Source organism: Onychostruthus taczanowskii, unplaced genomic scaffold (genome assembly GCF_017590055.1).
Source record: "Onychostruthus taczanowskii isolate IOZ18803 unplaced genomic scaffold, ASM1759005v1 scaffold2, whole genome shotgun sequence".
Taxonomy (NCBI): Eukaryota; Metazoa; Chordata; class Aves; order Passeriformes; family Passeridae; genus Onychostruthus; species Onychostruthus taczanowskii.
Window position 1 is genome coordinate 21975398 of NW_024499239.1, and position 19427 is coordinate 21994824.

A 19427-nucleotide genomic window follows, 5' to 3' on the forward strand; every position below is an offset into this window, starting at 1 on the left:
TTCTAGTCAGTACAAACTCCTGTCACTCAGATGAGCTGATATGCTGTTAGAGAAACCCAGAGCACGCCTGCTGATTGTTGTGCTTGATTGGTGTTCTCTGAGCATCTTTTGCATTCAGAACATATTTTCATGCCATATTTCTTTTCAGTATGTTTATTCCAATACTCTTGAGTCATATGGTGGTTATTACTGCACTAATAGCACTAAAATAGTATCTCATTCTATGAGTAGAGTTATGATGTTTTTATAGTGTCTTTTGTTATTGTTTAGGTTGTTTTTTTTTTAAAAGTGATCTTAATGAAGGCTTCAAGAAACTATATTTACAGTGTTGGGGACAGAAATTCTCTATTTCCTCTTCCTCACTCATCACAGTTGAAGTTCCATGACAGGAAAATTGTACTTAAAAATGAGTGAATGGGCATGTTGACTTCGGTCCAATTACATTTTCAGGATGAAATTTTAAACTACCTTAACATTGCAATAGAAAGTTCTTAGGTATTTGTGTGACAACTGTTGGTCACATTGTAACACTCATAGCTGATGCTCCAGAGCATCATCATGTTGGTTTACTACCCAAATGCAGAAACAAGGTTTGTTGTTTGTTCTCTCAGCATCTGGCCTGTAGTGTCCTTTTCTATGATATATGCACATCTTTGGCATTCTCTGTTGTATTGCTCCTGATTTGTATAGATTCATTTATGTCATGGTGAGTGGGTGTATCCAATACATGGACAACATTTTATAGCATAATTTGGCTCAGTAAAGCTTGTAGCATCTGGACTGTAATTCTTTAAAACAAGTAGTTCAATCCTGTCCTCTTCTCTTCTGTTTGGGATTATTTTTGCATGTATAATTGTTCTGTGTGTTATTTAAAGAAAGGTAATGTGCAGCTGGTATAAATCTGCTTCCTTGAAGTAATAGCATAAAAGATACTTGCATTTTGTTTATGCAGGATAAAGTAGTCTGTCATTATTTCTTCTACAAGCTAAACATAAGCACAGAAATAAACAGAGCAATTAAAATTGGCTGCTCAAAAATGAAAGATTCTATACAACTTGGAAAAATATCAGCCAGAGTATTTTTACCACATTATGAAATATTGACTATGGAGGTTGAAATCTTCCTTCACTGTCCTTTATTTTCTGGCAGAAGAAATTCTCAGAGAAGCTTAGATTTGTAGAAATGGGGAAAAGAATGTTCCTCTAAAATCTTCCTGTGCTTGAGAGATGACAGCACTGCATACTTCCACTTGATTGTTTAAAATCAGAAGATAATATATTTCAATCCAGTATGTATAAATTAAATTGTCAGCACTTGAGCATTTACTGCTATTGAGTGGGCATTGTTAAGGTTGTTGATTATATGCTGATTCATTTTATCCTTTAAATGGCCTTTGCCAGTGATCTTTTGGGAATGCTCCAGGTAAAAGCCAAAGCTATGATCATATTTTAGAAATTCATCTTGGAATACTACTGCCAGGTTATTTTTTCTCTATAATATGATTGGAGCACAGACCTAACAAGAATCAAAATTAGAATCATCCTTTCTAAAAAGCTTGTTTTGATTAATGTAGCTTTCCCTACCTTACAAATTCAAAGATGTTTTAATGTAAAGTAATTATAGTAATATCTATTACTGGAAGTATTCTGTTACATGAATTAATCTATGCACTTTGAGGTGTTTCTTGGAATCTTATTAAGTCTGACTCTATGTAATCTGAGAATAGTTAAGAGCAATATTAGCATGGAGTTTAGCTTGCAAGAAACAATTGATATGATAGACTGATAGTCTGTCATAGTCACTGTTCTGCTGCTGTTTATCCGTTCACGTTTCAGCTCCTGTCTGGGCACTTCTCTTATGCCTGGGGTTGGCATGTGCAGCCTCCCTGATGTCCCCACTGGTCACAGTCACTGGACCTCTGTAAGCTCTCAGGAGTTTCATGGAGCCATGTCCTGCTGAGGCAATTTTTCCTGTCCTCATCCATAAGAGATAAGATTGCTGAATCTTCAGCAATGTGCACAAATACATATGTGGTCCTTATATTAAATATCTCTGTGTCTATTTGTTATTAAGTTTTCTGTTAGAACCTCTTGTCAATTGATTAAGATTTTAGAGATTCTGCCTGATAGGTTTTTTTTGTTTTCATATGAAGCACTCCATTAGAGGGAGTTTTAGATATACACTTTAGGAACTACTCAAAGCTTGGAAACTTATGTTCTGACAGGACATTTAAAATAAAAATCTCAGACACATATATTATGTCTTGTCTTACAAGCTCTCAAAAGGGGGAAGTGTTACTATATTTCTCTGATGGCTGAGTTCCCATTTGCAGGACAAAATACAGTCTTAACTCAGCATAGATTTCATTATGTTTTAACATAGCAAAAGTATTTAAATAGTTTATTTTGCTATGTATTCTTCTTATACTGTACAATTGTCTTCCAATTTTTATCTAAGAAAAAAATAAAGTATCTGAGAGGTCTGACAATAGCAGAAATGAAGAATGATAAAAAAAATTATAGGTTTATAGGGAAAGATCAAAAATTAGGTAGATCGAAAGAGACTTGTTGTCCTGGATTGGACCAATTTTCACACAATAATGATTTTCCAAAGCTTTGTCATTGACATTCCAAGGAAATTCAGGAAAATTATCTCAGTAGCTCTACATTCCTATTATATTCATCTTTCTCTGCTGACAATTATTTTTATTTCTATGTCAAAAAGAGGAAAATTTGCCAATTCTTTATTTCCTCAGCAACCTTTCATAAAGCCTCAGGAAACTTTGTGCAGAGTTTTGGATATGGATGTGCTCTCCCAGGCTGGGAACAACAATGGGAAAAAACCAGTGGTTTGTATAAGGGTTGCTGAAGAGGGACAGAATAGGACAGGGTCATCCTGCTGTCACCCCTGTGGCCTTGCTGTCCTTAGTTCTCCTGTCCCAGTATGATCATCCACTGGCTCTGACTCCTGGGAACTTACAGTTAAGGATCACTTCTGTAAAGTCAGGAACTGTCCTTTCCCTGTTGGCAGCAAAGAGACATTACTTAGGTTTTCTTTAACTCCTTCAACCAGCCTCCTGTTCACAGCCTTTTAAGAGGAATTCCCTGCTAACATATGCTCAGTAACTTCCTCAGTATGTGGAACAATCTTGTTTGAGATGCTAAATTTTATCCTTTTCATAAAACAACCATTACATCTTTTCTTTGAACAGTAAATTCTCCAGCCTGGAAATCCTGTCATTTTTTGTGCACTTAGAGGTCTGGTATTTGTACCTTTGGGCAATATTCCCTTGACACTGTTTCCTTTAAAGCTATAATGTGCAGCTAATCTAAAACTGTACAATATTTACTATCTCCAGCTGCCACTCAAGGAGTTATCTCTATGCCTTAGCATTGGTTTTTTTCACTAAAACCAAGTCGTATCTCCTTGGGGTTCATCCCAGAATTTGAGCTTCCCATATGAATGAATATTAGTGTATTAGAGCTGGTATTCTGTGTATAATTTTCTTTCAGGAAAATGAAATTAAATAAGTAAAAAATATAGTCAGTTTATATATGGGAAAAAAGCAATCTTTTTCTCTTGAAAGATGCAAAGAGCTGTGTATATGTAAACTTCCTTGCTTGCTGTGCAAAGGTGAAAATTTTTTACAGAAAACAGATTTTAATCAAATCAGTGACTGAATTTTTTTTCATTTTAAAAATAACTCATCAAAACCTATTTCATGTGCTGCTAAATCTTTATTTCCTGAGATCATTGCCAGGTCTAAATTTCAAGGAATATAGCAGAAATATAATTAGTTGTAGGAAATCAAACACAGTGTTCTTAGAGCCTACTCTCTGAAGTAAGAAGTCATGAATTTTGGTTGCCCTTTTTTCTTTCCTTGTGTTCACATCTTTCAAAGCTTGTGGGAATGGGATGAATAACTTCTAAGTTTCCCACTTGTCTGATGTCTAAAAAACCTTGATAATTCTTTGCTGCTGGTAAGGCAAGAAGGGAGTGCTTTACCTTGGATTTCTCTGCTGAAAAGTGCAAACTAGTACCAAAAATTAAGGAATCCTTTTCCAGAAGTCTGTATGGTTCTGTGGCTTTTGACAAGGAAAATAGATGTCCTTAATTTTCCACAAGCCACTAGATGGCGATTGCAGACAAGTTTTTTTTTGCTAAGGAATGCATGTACCCATCCATACCAGGCTGGCATTGCTATGGTGACTTTGTTAATTTTCCTGCTTTCTACGTTTATTGAGATTCATGCCATACTTTACAAATTAGATCTTCAGACTTTCTTGAAATTGTGTTTCATATAGAAGTCATAGAAAATAGCTGTTTATTTCTTTAGAGCTATAGATAAATGCTGCTGTGGGCAATAATTAAAAGCGGCAGTTTTCCAGAAGTTTTTTTCAAATTATTTTTGCTGTGTAATTTCTGATGAGTGAGTTGCCTCCAACTTTGCAGGTGTCAGATAAATTTAGTGAGTTTGATGTTGTGAGTGGCCTCAGGACTCAGTCTCTTCATTCTGTGTTGCAAAGGTGCTCTTCTAGGCAGGATGCAGTTTTCCTTGCTAGTTCTCCAGTAGCTTTGGCCTTTAACAACAGAGCAAGTGAAGTGTTGATGGTTAAGGGAGCAGTTCACTGAACCTCTGCTTAAATTTCTTCTCAAACTGATTAAATGAGATGTGAGAGCACAATTTATAACCAGGAGTGGTCCCATGTAGAACAACAAAAGACAAAGAAGAAAAAGGAGTGAGAAAATTTTCAAGAAGCAAATAAACTGGAGGGAACAGTAAAGAATAACAAGAATTTTTAAAAGTAGCAATTAGAAATTAAAAAAAAAAAGGCAATTAGAAATTTGGAGTGTAAAGCTCAAAGGAGTTGTCATCCACCTATCTATTAGCATTGTAAAGAAGTCTTGTCTTACAGACCAAAGTCTTACTTCTGCTTTAAAAGTATTACAGTGCTGGTCATCAAACAGATGCTGTGGATTTAAAAGCTTACTTTGTGTTTCATTGTGTAGAGCTGAGTTGGTGTTCAAAGAGAATAGTTGTGCCCTAATTATTCTAATAAACTTTCTGGAGAAGAAGTTGCTAAGAGAAACCGCAGGAAATTTTGGCTTGTAATGCTTCAGTTTTTGCTGGAGTGCTACATTTCATGAAAGAAACTAGAATTTTTCTGCTCTGAACTTTTTTCAAATGGAAAAGAAAATCTGTGTATTTCTCAAGTATGAGGAAATAATTGGTTTCCTGAAGCAACATCTATTAGAGCTGTTAAATCTTACAAGATGACACTCCCAGTAAATTCTATTGTTTACAAGAAACACAATTGGATTTTGCTATTTGTTGGCACTGGTAGCCACTGTAAAACAATAATTAATTCCTTTATTTTGCTCTGGTGTTTGGCACTGTGCCTCACTAACAGCAGGTGGATTGGTGACCACATCAAAGGATATGTACATGATAACTTTACCTGGTCTAACTCCTTCCTTCTAGCTGTTTGGTCTAACTCCTTGGCTATTTTTTAACTTCCCTTGTGACACATCCATCCTGTATACATTTATGAATGGATATTCTTATCTTAGTAGTAAGTTTTTTCTCTGTTCTTATTTTTAAGTAAGGTCTTAGAACAGTGAGGGAATTAGTCAGAATCAAATGCCCACAGAATAGTCAGCAGTCACCTCTGTGCATTCCCATTTATTTCAGTAACTACCTGTTACATTTCTTTGTTCCCCTCCCTGCAGTTTGTAGGGCCTCAGAATGACATATTCCATAAAGCTTTAGAAATGCAGATCTGGGTAATTATAGATTAGTGAGCCATTTTTCAGTTAAAAAATGCTTATAACTATTGATACCTTAGTGTACAGACAGGGATGTGTATTCTGAGAGTCACTGGGGTTGACTGAGGTTACTTGTTCAAAATCACAATTTATGCTGGTAATCATGTAAATGGGGAGAAGAGAGATGTAGGGTTAGCTGAATCCATATAAAAAACTGAAAGGGGAGTCAGAATATAGGAAATAAAAACAACAACCCTACTTGATGTAGAGTAAGAAATAATTAAAATGCACCACCAGCCTCTGTGGTTTGGTGAAATCTAACTTCATTGACTTCAAAGGTAATTTATCCAATATATGTCTGTATACTGTAGTCCTTGGAAAGAACTGAAATAGTGTACTGGTTTTAATCTAGGAAGGAATGAAAAGATCAGGGGCAAATGAAGATGTAGAATTCTGGATACCAAAAATAGAAAGCTGAACAGAGTTTAACTGACTGAGAAGAAGCTCATAGAGCTGAGAAATGAGAAACTGTTTGATTTTGATTAGGTATTGTTTCATTGATAATTCTACTCTCCTTGCATATAGTGACTTTCCTTATGGATTAGATCATCATTTTTTTGAGGTTTGAAGCTGTGTTTGTGAGGCTTTAAGAGAGACACCCAAAATCCATCAGTTCTGAGCCTCCTTGCCAGGACTGCTGGAGGTTGTCTATTGAGGATTTGAGTATCCCCAAGGGCAGAGCTTTCAGAACTTCTCTGGGCAGCCTGTTCCAGTGTTTGACCACTGACGCAGCAGAAAAGTTTTTCTTACGTTCACACGGAATTTTCTGTAATGGTTTCTGATTGTCACCTCTGGTCCTGTCATTGGGCATCACTGAGAAGAACCTGGCTTCATCTTTATGTGCTCCCATCAGGCATCTTGAGTAGAGGACAGGGATCAGTCTCCTGGCCTGCTGGTGATGCTCTTCCTGATGCAGCCCAGGATGCTGTTGGCCTTCCTGAGTACAAGGGCTCATTGCTGGCTCATGTTTAGCTTGTTCTTCACCATGACCCACAGGTCATGTTCTGCAGAGCAGCTTTCCAGACTGTGAACCCTGTGGGACCCTGACAGCCCATTTCTCCAGATGCTTGAGGTCCCTCTGAATCATTCATCTGCCATGTCAAGCACTACTCAGGGGTTTGGATTTGCCTGTCAGGCACTGCTCAGGGTTTTGGATTGCCTGCCATCTTGCTGAGGTTGCACCAGTCCTGTTATCCAGGTCATAGATGGGGGTTTTGGACCTTATTTGCTCCAGCAATGACTGACCTCAAGCTGGTCTTTGTGCCACTCACCAAAGCCCTTTGGACCTTCACTTCAGCTGGGTTTTAGTCCACCTCACTGTCCACTTATCTACCTTGTACTTCAGCAGCTTCTCTGAGGCTTTTATGAGTGAATGTTTTGAAAGCCTTGCTGGAGTCAAGGTAAACAACATCTGCTGCTCTCCCTGCATCCACAGAGCTGGTTACTGCATTGCACAAGGCTGCCCTTGGTTAAACATGATTTCCCCATTCTAAATCCATGGTGACTACCCTAGATCATTTACTTGACTTTAATATGTTTGCAGATGTTTTCTAGGTTTATTTGTGCCATCATCTTCATGGGAACTGAGGAGAAGCTCATTGGCCTGTAGTTTTCTGCTTGTTTCTTCTTGTCCTTGTGGAAGATAAGAGTGACAGCTGCTTTCTTCAGAAATCTCCCCTGATTGTCACAGCCTTTCAGACATATTGAATCTGAGATTTTGGCTTCATCTATCCTTCTATCAGCTGGATGCTAATTTTGGATTACAGTGTTGTTTTTATGTGTTTTTAATTAAAAAAAAATAATGCTAGGATTTTCTTGTTAATTATCTACTAGAATAGCTTAATCTTTTTTTTTTACCCTCACTCAGAAACAATGAAGAGAAGTATTACAATAGTTAACTTCCACAACCACCTTTTCCACCACACCTTTTCAAGCATTCCTTCTTGTCTGTTGGAACATGATTTTTCAGAGAGGGCAATTTTGTTTTTTTGTAACTTCTAACAAGATGTGGATACCCTTTTCTAACAATAAGGGTAACATTCACATCTCAGATTGCATCTGTGAAGGTTTTTTCATAAAGACTTGAAATGTACACATAAGAGCAAAATTACAGGCTGTATTATGTAGTAGCCCAAAGTTGTGGTGATGATGTGCCCAAGCCATATTAATTTTCCACTTTTGATACAGTAAAACAGTCACCTGACTCAAGCAGAGGAAAAGTTGATATTTGGAAGGCTGTTGATGAGATTGTCTTCTTATTTCTCTATTCCTTTAAATATTTGGAGTAAATTAATCTCACAAAATTTGATCTAAATCTTAGGATACCTCACTGGATAGTCCACTGTAGATTCCTGTCTTTACTGGCTATAAAGATTCTACACAGCTTGTTTAAACCAGCAAGTTGCCTAAAATTAATCAATCTAAAATTAGATGAGAGGGATGTGCTAAACTATTCCAATACCTTAAAGATGAACATTACAATTCCCATGTTTCTTGAGTTACCTCTTTTCTGAAGCTCTAGTCAAATTATGAGGTGTTAACTGATTTACAAGTGAAAAGACATTTTGCACTTGCAATTACTTACTGGTGTTTTCCAGAATTATTAATAACACTTTTAAAATTGAGTTGAAAGTAGACTTTGTTCATATGCTCTCAATGTAAACAAGATAGCAATGTACTGATTGATTTTTATACATTGTTGATAGAATTTGGAATACTTTTTTTTAAAATTCACTTTGTTCAGGATTTTGAACTTAATGAGACAAGGAAAGTGAGAGTAACTATAAACAATTTTAACCTGTGCTGGAAATTACCTAAGTGCATGCCACAATACCAGGGTAGAGCCAAATGAAAAGCCCCTCTCCATCCTTTGTTAGAATGTTTCTATAAGTCAGAATTAAAATGTATTTTTAATGTTTAAAATTAAGTTCCCACATTCATTCATGTCCAGGTACATAATAAAGGAGTAAATTTTCTGAATTTCTGAGGGTCTACTAGATTCCATGGCCACTTGGACTGCATATTATTCATATGAATGAGCACTAGTTCTCCCCAGCTTGTTGTTAGTGGAAATCAGTAGTTGCCAATGGGAGTGCTAGTTTTGTGTACAGATTAAACAACCACTTGCTTCAAAAAATGATTTTAAAATATGCATTACCATAAGCATTGCCACAACTGTGTTTTTAACTGTTTCAAAAGCTAAAGAATAAGATATTCCAGTTGGCAAGTGTTTCTTCTGGGTATTGATGGACCAAGAGCAGTGTTGCTAGTTTTTACCCATTCTGTGAAAATTTTCTGTATTTTGTGTGGTAGTTTCCTATCTCTCTCTGTAGGGTGCTGTGGCAGGTGTTCAACTTGAATACATTTAATTGTACATCTTTAAGGGTGGTACTAATACTAGGAATGGTACTGCTGTGGTTTGGGGGTTTTGTTCTTTTGCTTCTGCTTTAGATTTCAATAGCTTTTGATGTCTGATTACATCCCTCTTAAGTTTAAAATAACAATTTTGACTTGAAAATTGCATAGAAAATGATCATTCTGATTTGGAAATTATATAGCACTATTCCCACTCTCTGAACTTTCAGTATTGCATAATATTAGTGTGTTCTTCTAATTCCTGATCCACTTGCAAATTAATTACATGGAATGACAAAATCAGAGCTTGATACAAATTCTCTTGTCATATGTTGCTTTTCTAGACAAAGAGGTATAATGACTCAAAATAACAGAAAGGAGTTCTCGTGTGCATCTTTGATGCTTTACTTGGAGGTGTGTGAACCCAGATCTTGAAAAAAATAAAAGATCTGCTGCTGATCCTAGACCTGTGTGTTGGTTAATAAAATTATCTCTAGTTTTTAACCTGGACTGATGTGCTGTAGACAATAAATGTTTCCTAATTTATTTATCATGCATTTCAAAAAAGTGGGAATAGATACTAGAAAAAATCCAAGCGGCTGAAGAACATTCAGTTCCTTTAGCCTCCAGGCAAGATTCACATGTGTTCTTTTCTCAGAAGTAATGCAATATAACTAAAAGATACAGGTTAAAGCAAGAAGAAAATTATTTTTTATTGGATTACTAATTACCTTCTATGGTGCATCCAGAGATTAGGCTTTAAAATGGCCACAAGTGAGTAATTGTTCTTAGAATCTTCCAGTTTTCTTGGAAGAGTAAATATTCAAAAGTGTATACAGATGCAGAGTGTGAAGCTTCCTTTAGAAGGCAAAGTGGTTAATCTTTCTTATTATATGGGAAAAACTTGTTGGCACTAGTATCACTGATGCTGGTAATAAACTGTTCCTAAACATATTTTCATAAATTTGCACTTACTAGGCATTTTTATTCTTCTTGTTTGTAGAACATTCAAGGTATCTCTAAACATCCAGTTACAATTACAAAGAAACAGTACATAAAAGGTAAACTGTGTTTTTATTAAGATGAAAAGGCAGTTTTATCTAACTATTTTACTGTGTGGTATTATATTTTGAAGCAAGCTGATATCAGATGATCAATGCTTTGTTATACATTAGCATTTAAACCAAGTACTTTTTCTGGTTGTTCCTGAAAAAATATTTGGTGTTTCAGCACTGATTTAAATAGTTATAAGCTTTTAGAATTTTTTTTTGTTTCCCTCACTTTTTCCAAATGAAATTATGCATCTTAAATACCTTAAATATCCTAGGGATGATTTTGTGTGTGTTCAGCTGATAAGGCTTTGCCTGAGTCAATGTTTAAGCTGGGCCATTTTAATCATACTCACAACTAAACACCAATAGTTAGTCAGATGTGTTGTTTTTGATAACAGATGTGTTAAGGCAGATGATTTAAGGCAGGTAGCTCGGAGAGAATCAAAATGAAGTCTAGAAAAGCATGAGCCAAATGATAAAGAGAGAAACCCACAGTAGCAGACTCAAATATGAGAGAGATTTTGGAACACACGTTCTCCTCCTTGAATGCCTGCAGCCAGAGCTGGGCAGTGCTGCTCAGTGTTTCTCTGCTAAGGGCAAACTTTGCCTTTTCACAGCTTTTTACTCCCTGTGTTGGAAATAATACAGGTCGTTAAACAGGAGGCTAGGGAAGATAATGTAAAATTTTGACAGCAGTTTTATTTTATCTACATGAGTCATTTTTATAAGTATTTTTCAAAAGTTGCTATTAAAAACTGTGTCAGCAGGGGCAGCGTAAACCTGAGGTGCTGGGCATAACTGTAGCACATGAAACTTTCTGGAGATTTTGTTAGTGATCTTATATGCTTCTCAAAAATGTATTTCTTAAATTTTTCCCATATCAAGGCACATTTTTTTCTATTTTCTTCACTTTTATGCTGACCAGCTTCTGTTGCATTTCAAACCACCATCCCTCCCTACACTATGTCAAGTGATATTCCCTGGATGCGTTCAGTTTCCAGTACCTTGTGTTAGTGTTTCATCATATTATTGAGGATTTCTGTCATTACAATTTGGATGCCTATGCCTGCTGTATGTTCTCAATATTATATTCCCCTACCATCTGTAACTCAGAATTTGGTTATTAATACATTGCTGCAGCATGTTCAAAGATACAAAAATACATATTTTTACTTATTTTGTAGACATTTCTTTATGAATGTATCACTTATTAAGTGATCTGTGAATAATGTTAGTTATTGTATATATTTGGTGGCTTGTGTTTAGGAAAGGGTTTGGATTTGAGAAAGGAAGTGAGCAGTACTGCAAGGATGGTGGAGATAAAGTTGTACATGGCTGATACAGTGAAATAATTGTGATGCTGGCAGTTGGTGCTCTGCTAGTTTGCTTACACTGCCGTTTCTGTGGTGTTAGCTGTGTATTTGGTATAAAACCTTCTATGGTTTGCAGCACAGTATTTTTGAACTGGTGTTTGGGATTTAAATGTGTATCTCCTCTCTAGGAAAAGAAGAGGAGGTAATAACTATTTCCCCAAGAACACTGTTTGTTTCAAAAAAAGGATGTACATTTTTAGCAGCAGGTAATAGAGAGAGTGAATTACTATTCTCATACATATTAATATTCACAGTTCTGTCATGTCTTTTTCCCCTCTCCTTTGGATGACATATTTTACAAGGCTGTCAAATCCCTTAATAACAATTAATATTGTTATATGATGTGTGTTCCTTATTATGCTTTGGAAGTGGATGATGTTCTAGCCTTGTGAGTAGAAACAGTTGATAAGATTCATTGACACATGAAGATAATGAAGGATTGAGGCACTTTGTGATCCATAGCTGGAATATAGCATCATCAGGATGAACTTGTTGTAGGCATCTGCCTTTTTTGAGAATGAAGAAATGATTGAATACTTCAGCCTTACATTTTAATTTGTGATAGTCTGGTTAAAATGCAGGTAAGTTTTTATTTTAGAGCAATAGATGTATTTTAACACTGTTTTCTAGACTTTTCCCATATTGAGTTAAGGATCCTTGCTGACTTGTCATCTGAGCCAGAACTTCTGAAACTGTTCCAAGAACCTGAAATCACTGATATCTTTTCTACACTGGCTTCTCAGTGGTAAGATTAAATGTTGCATATTTTAATAGTAATTAGACAAAATAGTAAGAATAACCTAAGCTATTGTATTACTGCATGATGATAACAAAAGACAGTATTTTGTTACAATATCTATTGTTCATGATATTTTAACACTATGAATTCCCTTCTGTCTTTCTGAGCCTTCTCCACATATCAAAATGCTGCAATCCAACTGCCCAGTATAAGCCTTGTGGCTAAAGCTGATGCAATGATATATTGTGAACAGTGGCTGCTGATAACTTCCTCCTTCTATTATTTTTAACCAATTTTTTTTTTAAATCCAGAGCAGCACTTAGAGAGGTTGCCCATCTGAAAAAAACAGAACAGCTTTTCTCAGTAAAATTACAAGCATTTTTGAAATTTACTTAGATATCCAATAGAAGTATTGGAATCAAATTACATATATTTAAGAAACAGAGACTAGAGCTTGTGGGATTTCTTTTCAGCTAATAGGGTTTAGTGCTTCCATATTCTGGAATTATTTGGAAAAAGTGCTACCCCAATCATTTTTTAAAAAGCAGATTTTAAAATCTCCATATCTATATAATTATTTACTGATCTCTTCAGTAGGCCAATTAAAATATGAACTGTCAAAAAAAGAATATTAGTCATTTAGCTGTTGAAGGTATTTTATATTGTTGTATATCATGGTGATGCCTAAAAACCTCATTTGAGACTGGGACTCTGTTGTATTCAAAAGTGCATGAGCATTCAATAAGTGCCAGGATAGATGTGAAGAAACCTGTTTCAACAGATAGGTCAGAAAAACATTGAATAAAATGCTGTAGCATAAAGCTGTTTGAATAGACTGAAGTTCATGTAAATATTATGTAATTTGCTTATTTTCTCTTTTTCTCCCCTTCTCTTTTATCTTTTCATCTCCATTTTAGTTGGAAGACTGTTAGCTGATAATGACAGTAAAAATACCTATGATTGATTGAGCTCAATTCTCGTCCTACAGTTTCTAAATTTTTGCAGGCACAGTCTTCCAGACATGGTATTTCCTACACACTTCCGTAGTTCACAGTCTTAGAATCCTAGAATGGTTTGGTTTGGAAGGGACCTTAAAGATCACCAGGTTCCAGTCCCCTTCCATGGCCAGAGACACCTTCCTCTATCCCAGGTTGCTCCAAGCCTCATCTAGCGTGGCCTTGAACACATCCAGGGTTGGGATATATTTGTTAGTATGCTCTGAATTTGTACAAAGAAACAAAATGGAACTCGCATTATATTTATTCTGCTACCAACAACTGAATCAGTGCTTGAGACGTGCATTCTGGGAGAACAAAACTCCAGACCACAAACATTCCACTGAATATATCTATGAAAAGATCACCTTTCTTTTAGAGTTTCTTAGAAGCTTCTCCTGATACTGTAATCAATTCTTAGCTCTAACACGATATCACTGGAACCTCATGATGGAATTAAAACCTTATTTTAGTTTGATGATTTATTGGAAATGTATGCATGAAGATGAGTCAAATTTTGTCTCAGCTCTGGGCACTGCTCCAGAAATACCATTCTATTCAGCAAGCTCATGGCTCTTGGCAGCCGTCAACCTCTTGCCGTTGCTACACGGTAACTTTAAATTTAATGAAATATTACAGGCAAATGTTTTTATCAGACAGAATTGTCATGGTGTGTCTACAAAATCATTACATAATGATTCTGCTGATTCTACTCTCAAGCTTCAGTAAAGCTAATGCTTGGAAGAAACTTTCTATTGAATCTGTTAGATGACTTATGAATCACAGAAACACAAAGGGCGTGTTTAATCTCATCTAACCTTGGACATCTGTCACATACTTGGAGAGATTCATTTGGCTGACTGCTGATATGCCCTGTGTAATAAGATCAGTTGCACAATAAAAGTGTTGAGTTCTCACCATTGAGAATAAAGTACATCTGGGGTGGCCAGCTTAAATGTAGATATCTGTATTTGTTCTGACAAATTGAATTCCTCCTGTTGGGTCAGTTCCTACTGAACTCATCTTGGATTTTTGAATGTTGTCCTTCATTTCTTTGGCACCAAAGAGAAGATATAAAATTACAGGCTTCACAAATGCTTTCTCATTCTGGATATTTATTCCTCTTTCATAGTCTGCTATTGATAAATAAAATCTTTAGGGCCAAAAATTAGTCAATTGACTTTATTGTAGCTGATTCTACTCACATTAGAATCAGTTATGAAAAGAGCAAAATAAACAACAAATCTTTTATCTCTTCTTGGCCGTCTGGTTTTTCTGGGTCTTAATACTTTAAAATATGTGCAACTGATACACCAATGGGCATAGCAAATGTTTTGTTCTGTTTGAAGGAATTGTATGTTGTTACTATTTGTAAATCTTTCCTAACGTATTTTGTACAATTGGAAGAATCTTTACAAAAAAAAAGTTTTTTCTCTACAAGATCTATAAAGAATGGATTAGTTTCTGAAGCTCCCTCTCCAAGGACAAAAAATTAGGTGACTGTTAGTTTCTAGTAGCATATCAACTTCTGAATGCATGTCAGGTGGTATCTTTTAACAGGTTTTCTGTATCTAAAAATCCTTAGACTGATAAATATTAAATCATAAATAGAGAAGAATACATTACTGGATAGAAATCTGAGCCACACTCCAGAGTCCAGCCAAATTTTGTATCAGTTTATTCACTTATTTTTTCTAAACTTTATGGCTTCTTCACTGAAACATAACTCCATTCCTTAGCTGCCCTTCAGACTAAAGCCTTCAATCTGAAATCCAACCTTCTTTAAAACTTTCACAGGCTTTTTATAGCATTTGGCAGGAAATACACATGGGTGGGCAGTTTCTGCAAAGGGTGAACTCTATGAGTTCCTGATTAAATTAAGATCTCTCATGTATAAAAGCTTTCCTTTCACAATTTGGTTAGGTATTCTGTGCTGTGACTCAGCCTATCTCTGGTGCCTTAGAGATGCATCTCTCTTGGAACCCTGTTGGATCCGTGTTTCTGCTAAACATCATTCTTATGGAATCTTTACCCTGGTCAGCAGAGCAGGCAGAGGTGTGTAAGTGTGGGTCAGCCCAGACTGTGTCTGTACATGGTAGTAAAGGGCTGAGTGGAGGTATTAACTTCCAAGCTAAAATTCAGTCATGTGCAACACACTACCCAAACCACCAACCCCAGTGAGAGGCAAGGCTCCTGCCAGGCTGGGCTGGAACCTTGTGCTGCTCTGGTGAGCTTGCAGAGACAGCTCATTTCAGGAGTAACTCAGCTCCAGCACTCTGTGCTTCCCTGCTCTGTGCTCAGCTGTTTGCTGGAGACACTGCTTGCTGTAGAGCGTTTTTGAAGTATTGTGTATTCCCTTTGGCAGAACTGTCTTGAAGTGGCAATTCACCTAAAACTATCAGAAGCTGCAGTTAACTTCCACAGAACCACAGAATGGTTTGTGTTAGATGAGGCCTTTAAAGATTATCTAGTCCATTCCCTTGCTATGGGCAGGGACACCTTCCGCTAGACCAGCTTGCTCATCTCTGCCTTGCACAGCATATTTTGGTCATCAAACATAGTTACCCCAATTAAAACTATGATAGAGATTTTGATGCTCACTTGTGTATGCTTAGTGCTCTTCCTCCTGTTGTGCTGTGATCATAGGGTGTTAACAAAATTATCTTACAGTGGGTCCTCTGTTATATCCTACAAAGAAAAAGCCTTAAAGGCAGGGGTCAACCTGCTATTACAACAACACCCAGAGTGCATTAGTAACACACTGAACATATGGCAAAGTTTCAAGGCTTGCCTAAACTTTTAAAAATTCAAGATATAATGGATTCTAGCTACCTGCAAGTTCACCTTGTGTTATGTTGCCTTGATGGCCTGTGACAGTCATAATCCTTTTAAATCCAAATCATCATCCCAGTGCTGAAGGTGACGAGAGCTGTCCTGGCAGCTGTCTGACCAGCCGAGAGACCCAACTGCTGTTAGACATCCCAATGACAACAAACCTCAGTGTGAACTTTCTCTCACTGCTTTAGCTTTTACAAAATAAACAAAAAATAAGTAATTGTGTTTAAAATGCTGTTGATGTGCATATCTTAAAATCACTTTCAAAAATAGATGCTGAAAAATAAGTTTAGTCTTTTAGGTAGTCTGCACTTTGCAAAATTAGTGATTCGGGGTATAGTGATTCAGGGTGTCTCTTTCAAACTGTTCTTTTGTCACCCTTCTCAGGAGGTTGTTGTTCCTCCATCACAGTATATACTCATATTGACAACATTGAGTCAAAAACCAGGAAAAGTATCTTGATTTAGCTAAGCACTTAAACACACATCACAGTATGATGAGTTTCATATAGGGGTTTCATCCTGTCTGACTTCTGCTCTTATGTGACTTAAACACATCATAGTATGATGAGTTTCATATAGGGGTTTCATCCTGACTTCTGCCTACTTTCCTGCTTGAGTGCTTTTTTGAATTGGGATAGTACTGCTTCAGAGTTCCTATGATTGGAGCATTCATCCATTCTTAAAATATTTGGGTAAGTCCTTTCCTTTGTTTCTTTAGAATCTGTGTCAGACAACTGGAGCTCCCCAGTAGTGATGAGTTTCCAGCAGAGCACAGCGGTTCCAGCAGAGCACCCTCTATTAAGGGTCCTGAGAGCAGCCTGGCCATACAAATGCAGCTCTGTTATTTATGGCTCTGAACAAGCTTAGTCAATTTAAGCTTGAAGATGCTGTCACAGTGATCAACTGTGTGCTACAGATATTCCTAATAGCTGCAAAGTATATTTATGTTCTATGTTTTATGTTCTCAAGCCTGAAATAGAACACTGATGTGTCTGTCATAATTGGCCTAGCAAATTTATGAGACTATTTTGCCCTTTCTAAATTATAACTATGGACTAAGATGGTAAAACATGTAGGTCTATATATGCACAAACCAAGAGGTTCAGAGGAAAAGACCCTGTAAGTAGATTTGTTGCAAATGGATTGAAGTGAAAGTCCAATACTCCTATAACCAGAAATTTAGGAAACAGAATACCCAGGTGATTTATTGTCTCTAGGGATAATACTAGTGTATGAAATAAAGAACATTCTCTTGACCACATTATTTCTCTGAGATTTAATAATACTTCTAGATTGTTTGTATTGATTTACTGTTATCTTCTCATGGTAAACCTACCTTTTCTTTGGATGATATTTGCTATTTGAGAAGGGGAGAAATTAACAAAGATATTTAGTAAGTTGTTACAGTATGATCTACTTGCAATTCATGCAAGCATGAATTTATTACTGCCATAAACAGTGAATTTTTAATTCACTGTGTGAGAGCAGAAAGATAATTGTCCCTGTGCACAAACATTCCCATGCAGTGATAAATTACCTGGCTATTTTCTGTCATATATTCTGTGCTATAGATTGTCTGTAGATCCAGTGTAATGACACCCAAGTTGGTCTATGCCTCAGAAAAATGCCTTTAATAGATAACATTGTTAAACAGCTGTACTCTAATTGTTTTTCAGTACAGAAATCAGAGAACACACAATAAATTTGCCTGTATGCAGTGAGTTTTCCTTAAATTCTAAAAGCTAAAAGAATAGGAGAGTAGAGAAATTTAAATAATCTCTATTAAAAATACTTATGTATTACTATATAGTAGAGAAATAGCTCTAATACTTTTCAGTATACAGGTGTGTTGTGTATTAAAAGGTATAATGATCTGATAACTGCTGCCATTCCAGTATGAAAATGGGTATCTTCTTAAAGTATCAATTTCTTGCTCTGAACTGTAATTTAACCTGTACATATTAAGTCCTGACGGTGAATTAAAGTAACAAGGTAGGTAGTGCATACTCTTTAAGGGTGATATTTGCTCTGATTATACCAATGAAAGGTTGTGGCAGTTGTGTGCAATGCTTACACTCATGGCAGTGTTTGAAAGAAGGCTGGAGAATTTGATATTGGCCTAGTTGCTCCTGTTTCACATTGAGATCTGAGTTTTGTAAGATCCAAACCACAAAATACTCCCTTCTCTCTCATCTGTCATCTGTTCCCTCATATTAATGCTATTAGTGCTTTCTTTTGTGTGGTGATGGAGAGCAGCATGAATACCTGTGCTCCTTCCAGGTATTGAATTTACCTTCTAGTAAGCAGACATAATAATTGTTCACCTGAGTCTGTGTAGCTTTCAGAGAGTTTTAAAAAATGGCTCCAGAAAAGAGGACGTATCTCATTATGTCTTTGTAGTCATGGCAGTTTATATCTAAAATAAAGAAGTGTGTAATTATCCAGGAATTCGAAGGGATTTATAAGTTCTTTACCACCAATCATTTTGAAAAACATTTCTTTCCATTTTTATAGTGCAGGCTTGGTTGGCTGATGCTTTTAAGACATGGAAGGATGCTATCCATGGAAGCTTATACTATCCATGCCACAGTCAGAGGAACCAGAACACTTCATGTCAAATAACCTTGGGAACTGTAGACTGTTTATAAAATGTTCTGAACATGAAAGTCCATCTCTCCTCAGCTGATATATCTGTGTTATCATGGTGATGATATCTGTTCTGAACTGTTTTGTTAGAGACTGACATGCTGGCTTTGGAAATTATTGAAGAAAAAGCCTAGAGAGAAGCAAAGCACAGAATTGCTTGAAATTAGCATGTTGAAAGGAGAAAAGGCTTTTTGTTATGTTTTTGGGTTGTCTTTTTTTTTTTTTTTAATAAGTTCAGCCATCCTTGAATAAAAAGATGACAGTGAAGGAGGGTTTGGTTTGTTCTTTGCAGAATGTCTTCCTGCAGGAAGTGTGGAATTTTATTTCTTTACCACCTGCAAAGCAGGGTGCTCACAGAGCTGATTATATCCAGTGATGGCCAGGTGAGCCAAACTGTTGCATACTGGCAGTTGGTCTGGTAGGAACTGTGACAAAACAGGGACTCTTGTTTTTCCAGCCTCTTGGCAATTCAGGATACTTCCTGACAATAGCTCTATCTTCTGATGCCCAGCTGAGTTCTGAAGAACACAGGAAATAAGCAGAGGTATTTTGGATATTCCTGAAATTAATCAAAATAAGTCCTCATGGGCTGAATCATACAATAA

At 36.4% G+C, this 19427-nt stretch overlaps 1 protein-coding gene across 1 annotated transcript in view; it reads left to right on the top strand.

The window, feature by feature from the left end:
• The window catches only part of POLN (DNA polymerase nu), an 88624-nt gene that overhangs the window by 25323 nt on the left and 43874 nt on the right, over positions 1-19427 (top strand). Inside the window, exons 15-17 of the mRNA XM_041402970.1 lie at positions 10184-10241; positions 11734-11811; positions 12236-12350. Of these exons, the coding sequence (XP_041258904.1) occupies positions 10184-10241; positions 11734-11811; positions 12236-12350 (251 nt within the window). The remainder of the gene's footprint in view (positions 1-10183; positions 10242-11733; positions 11812-12235; positions 12351-19427) is intronic.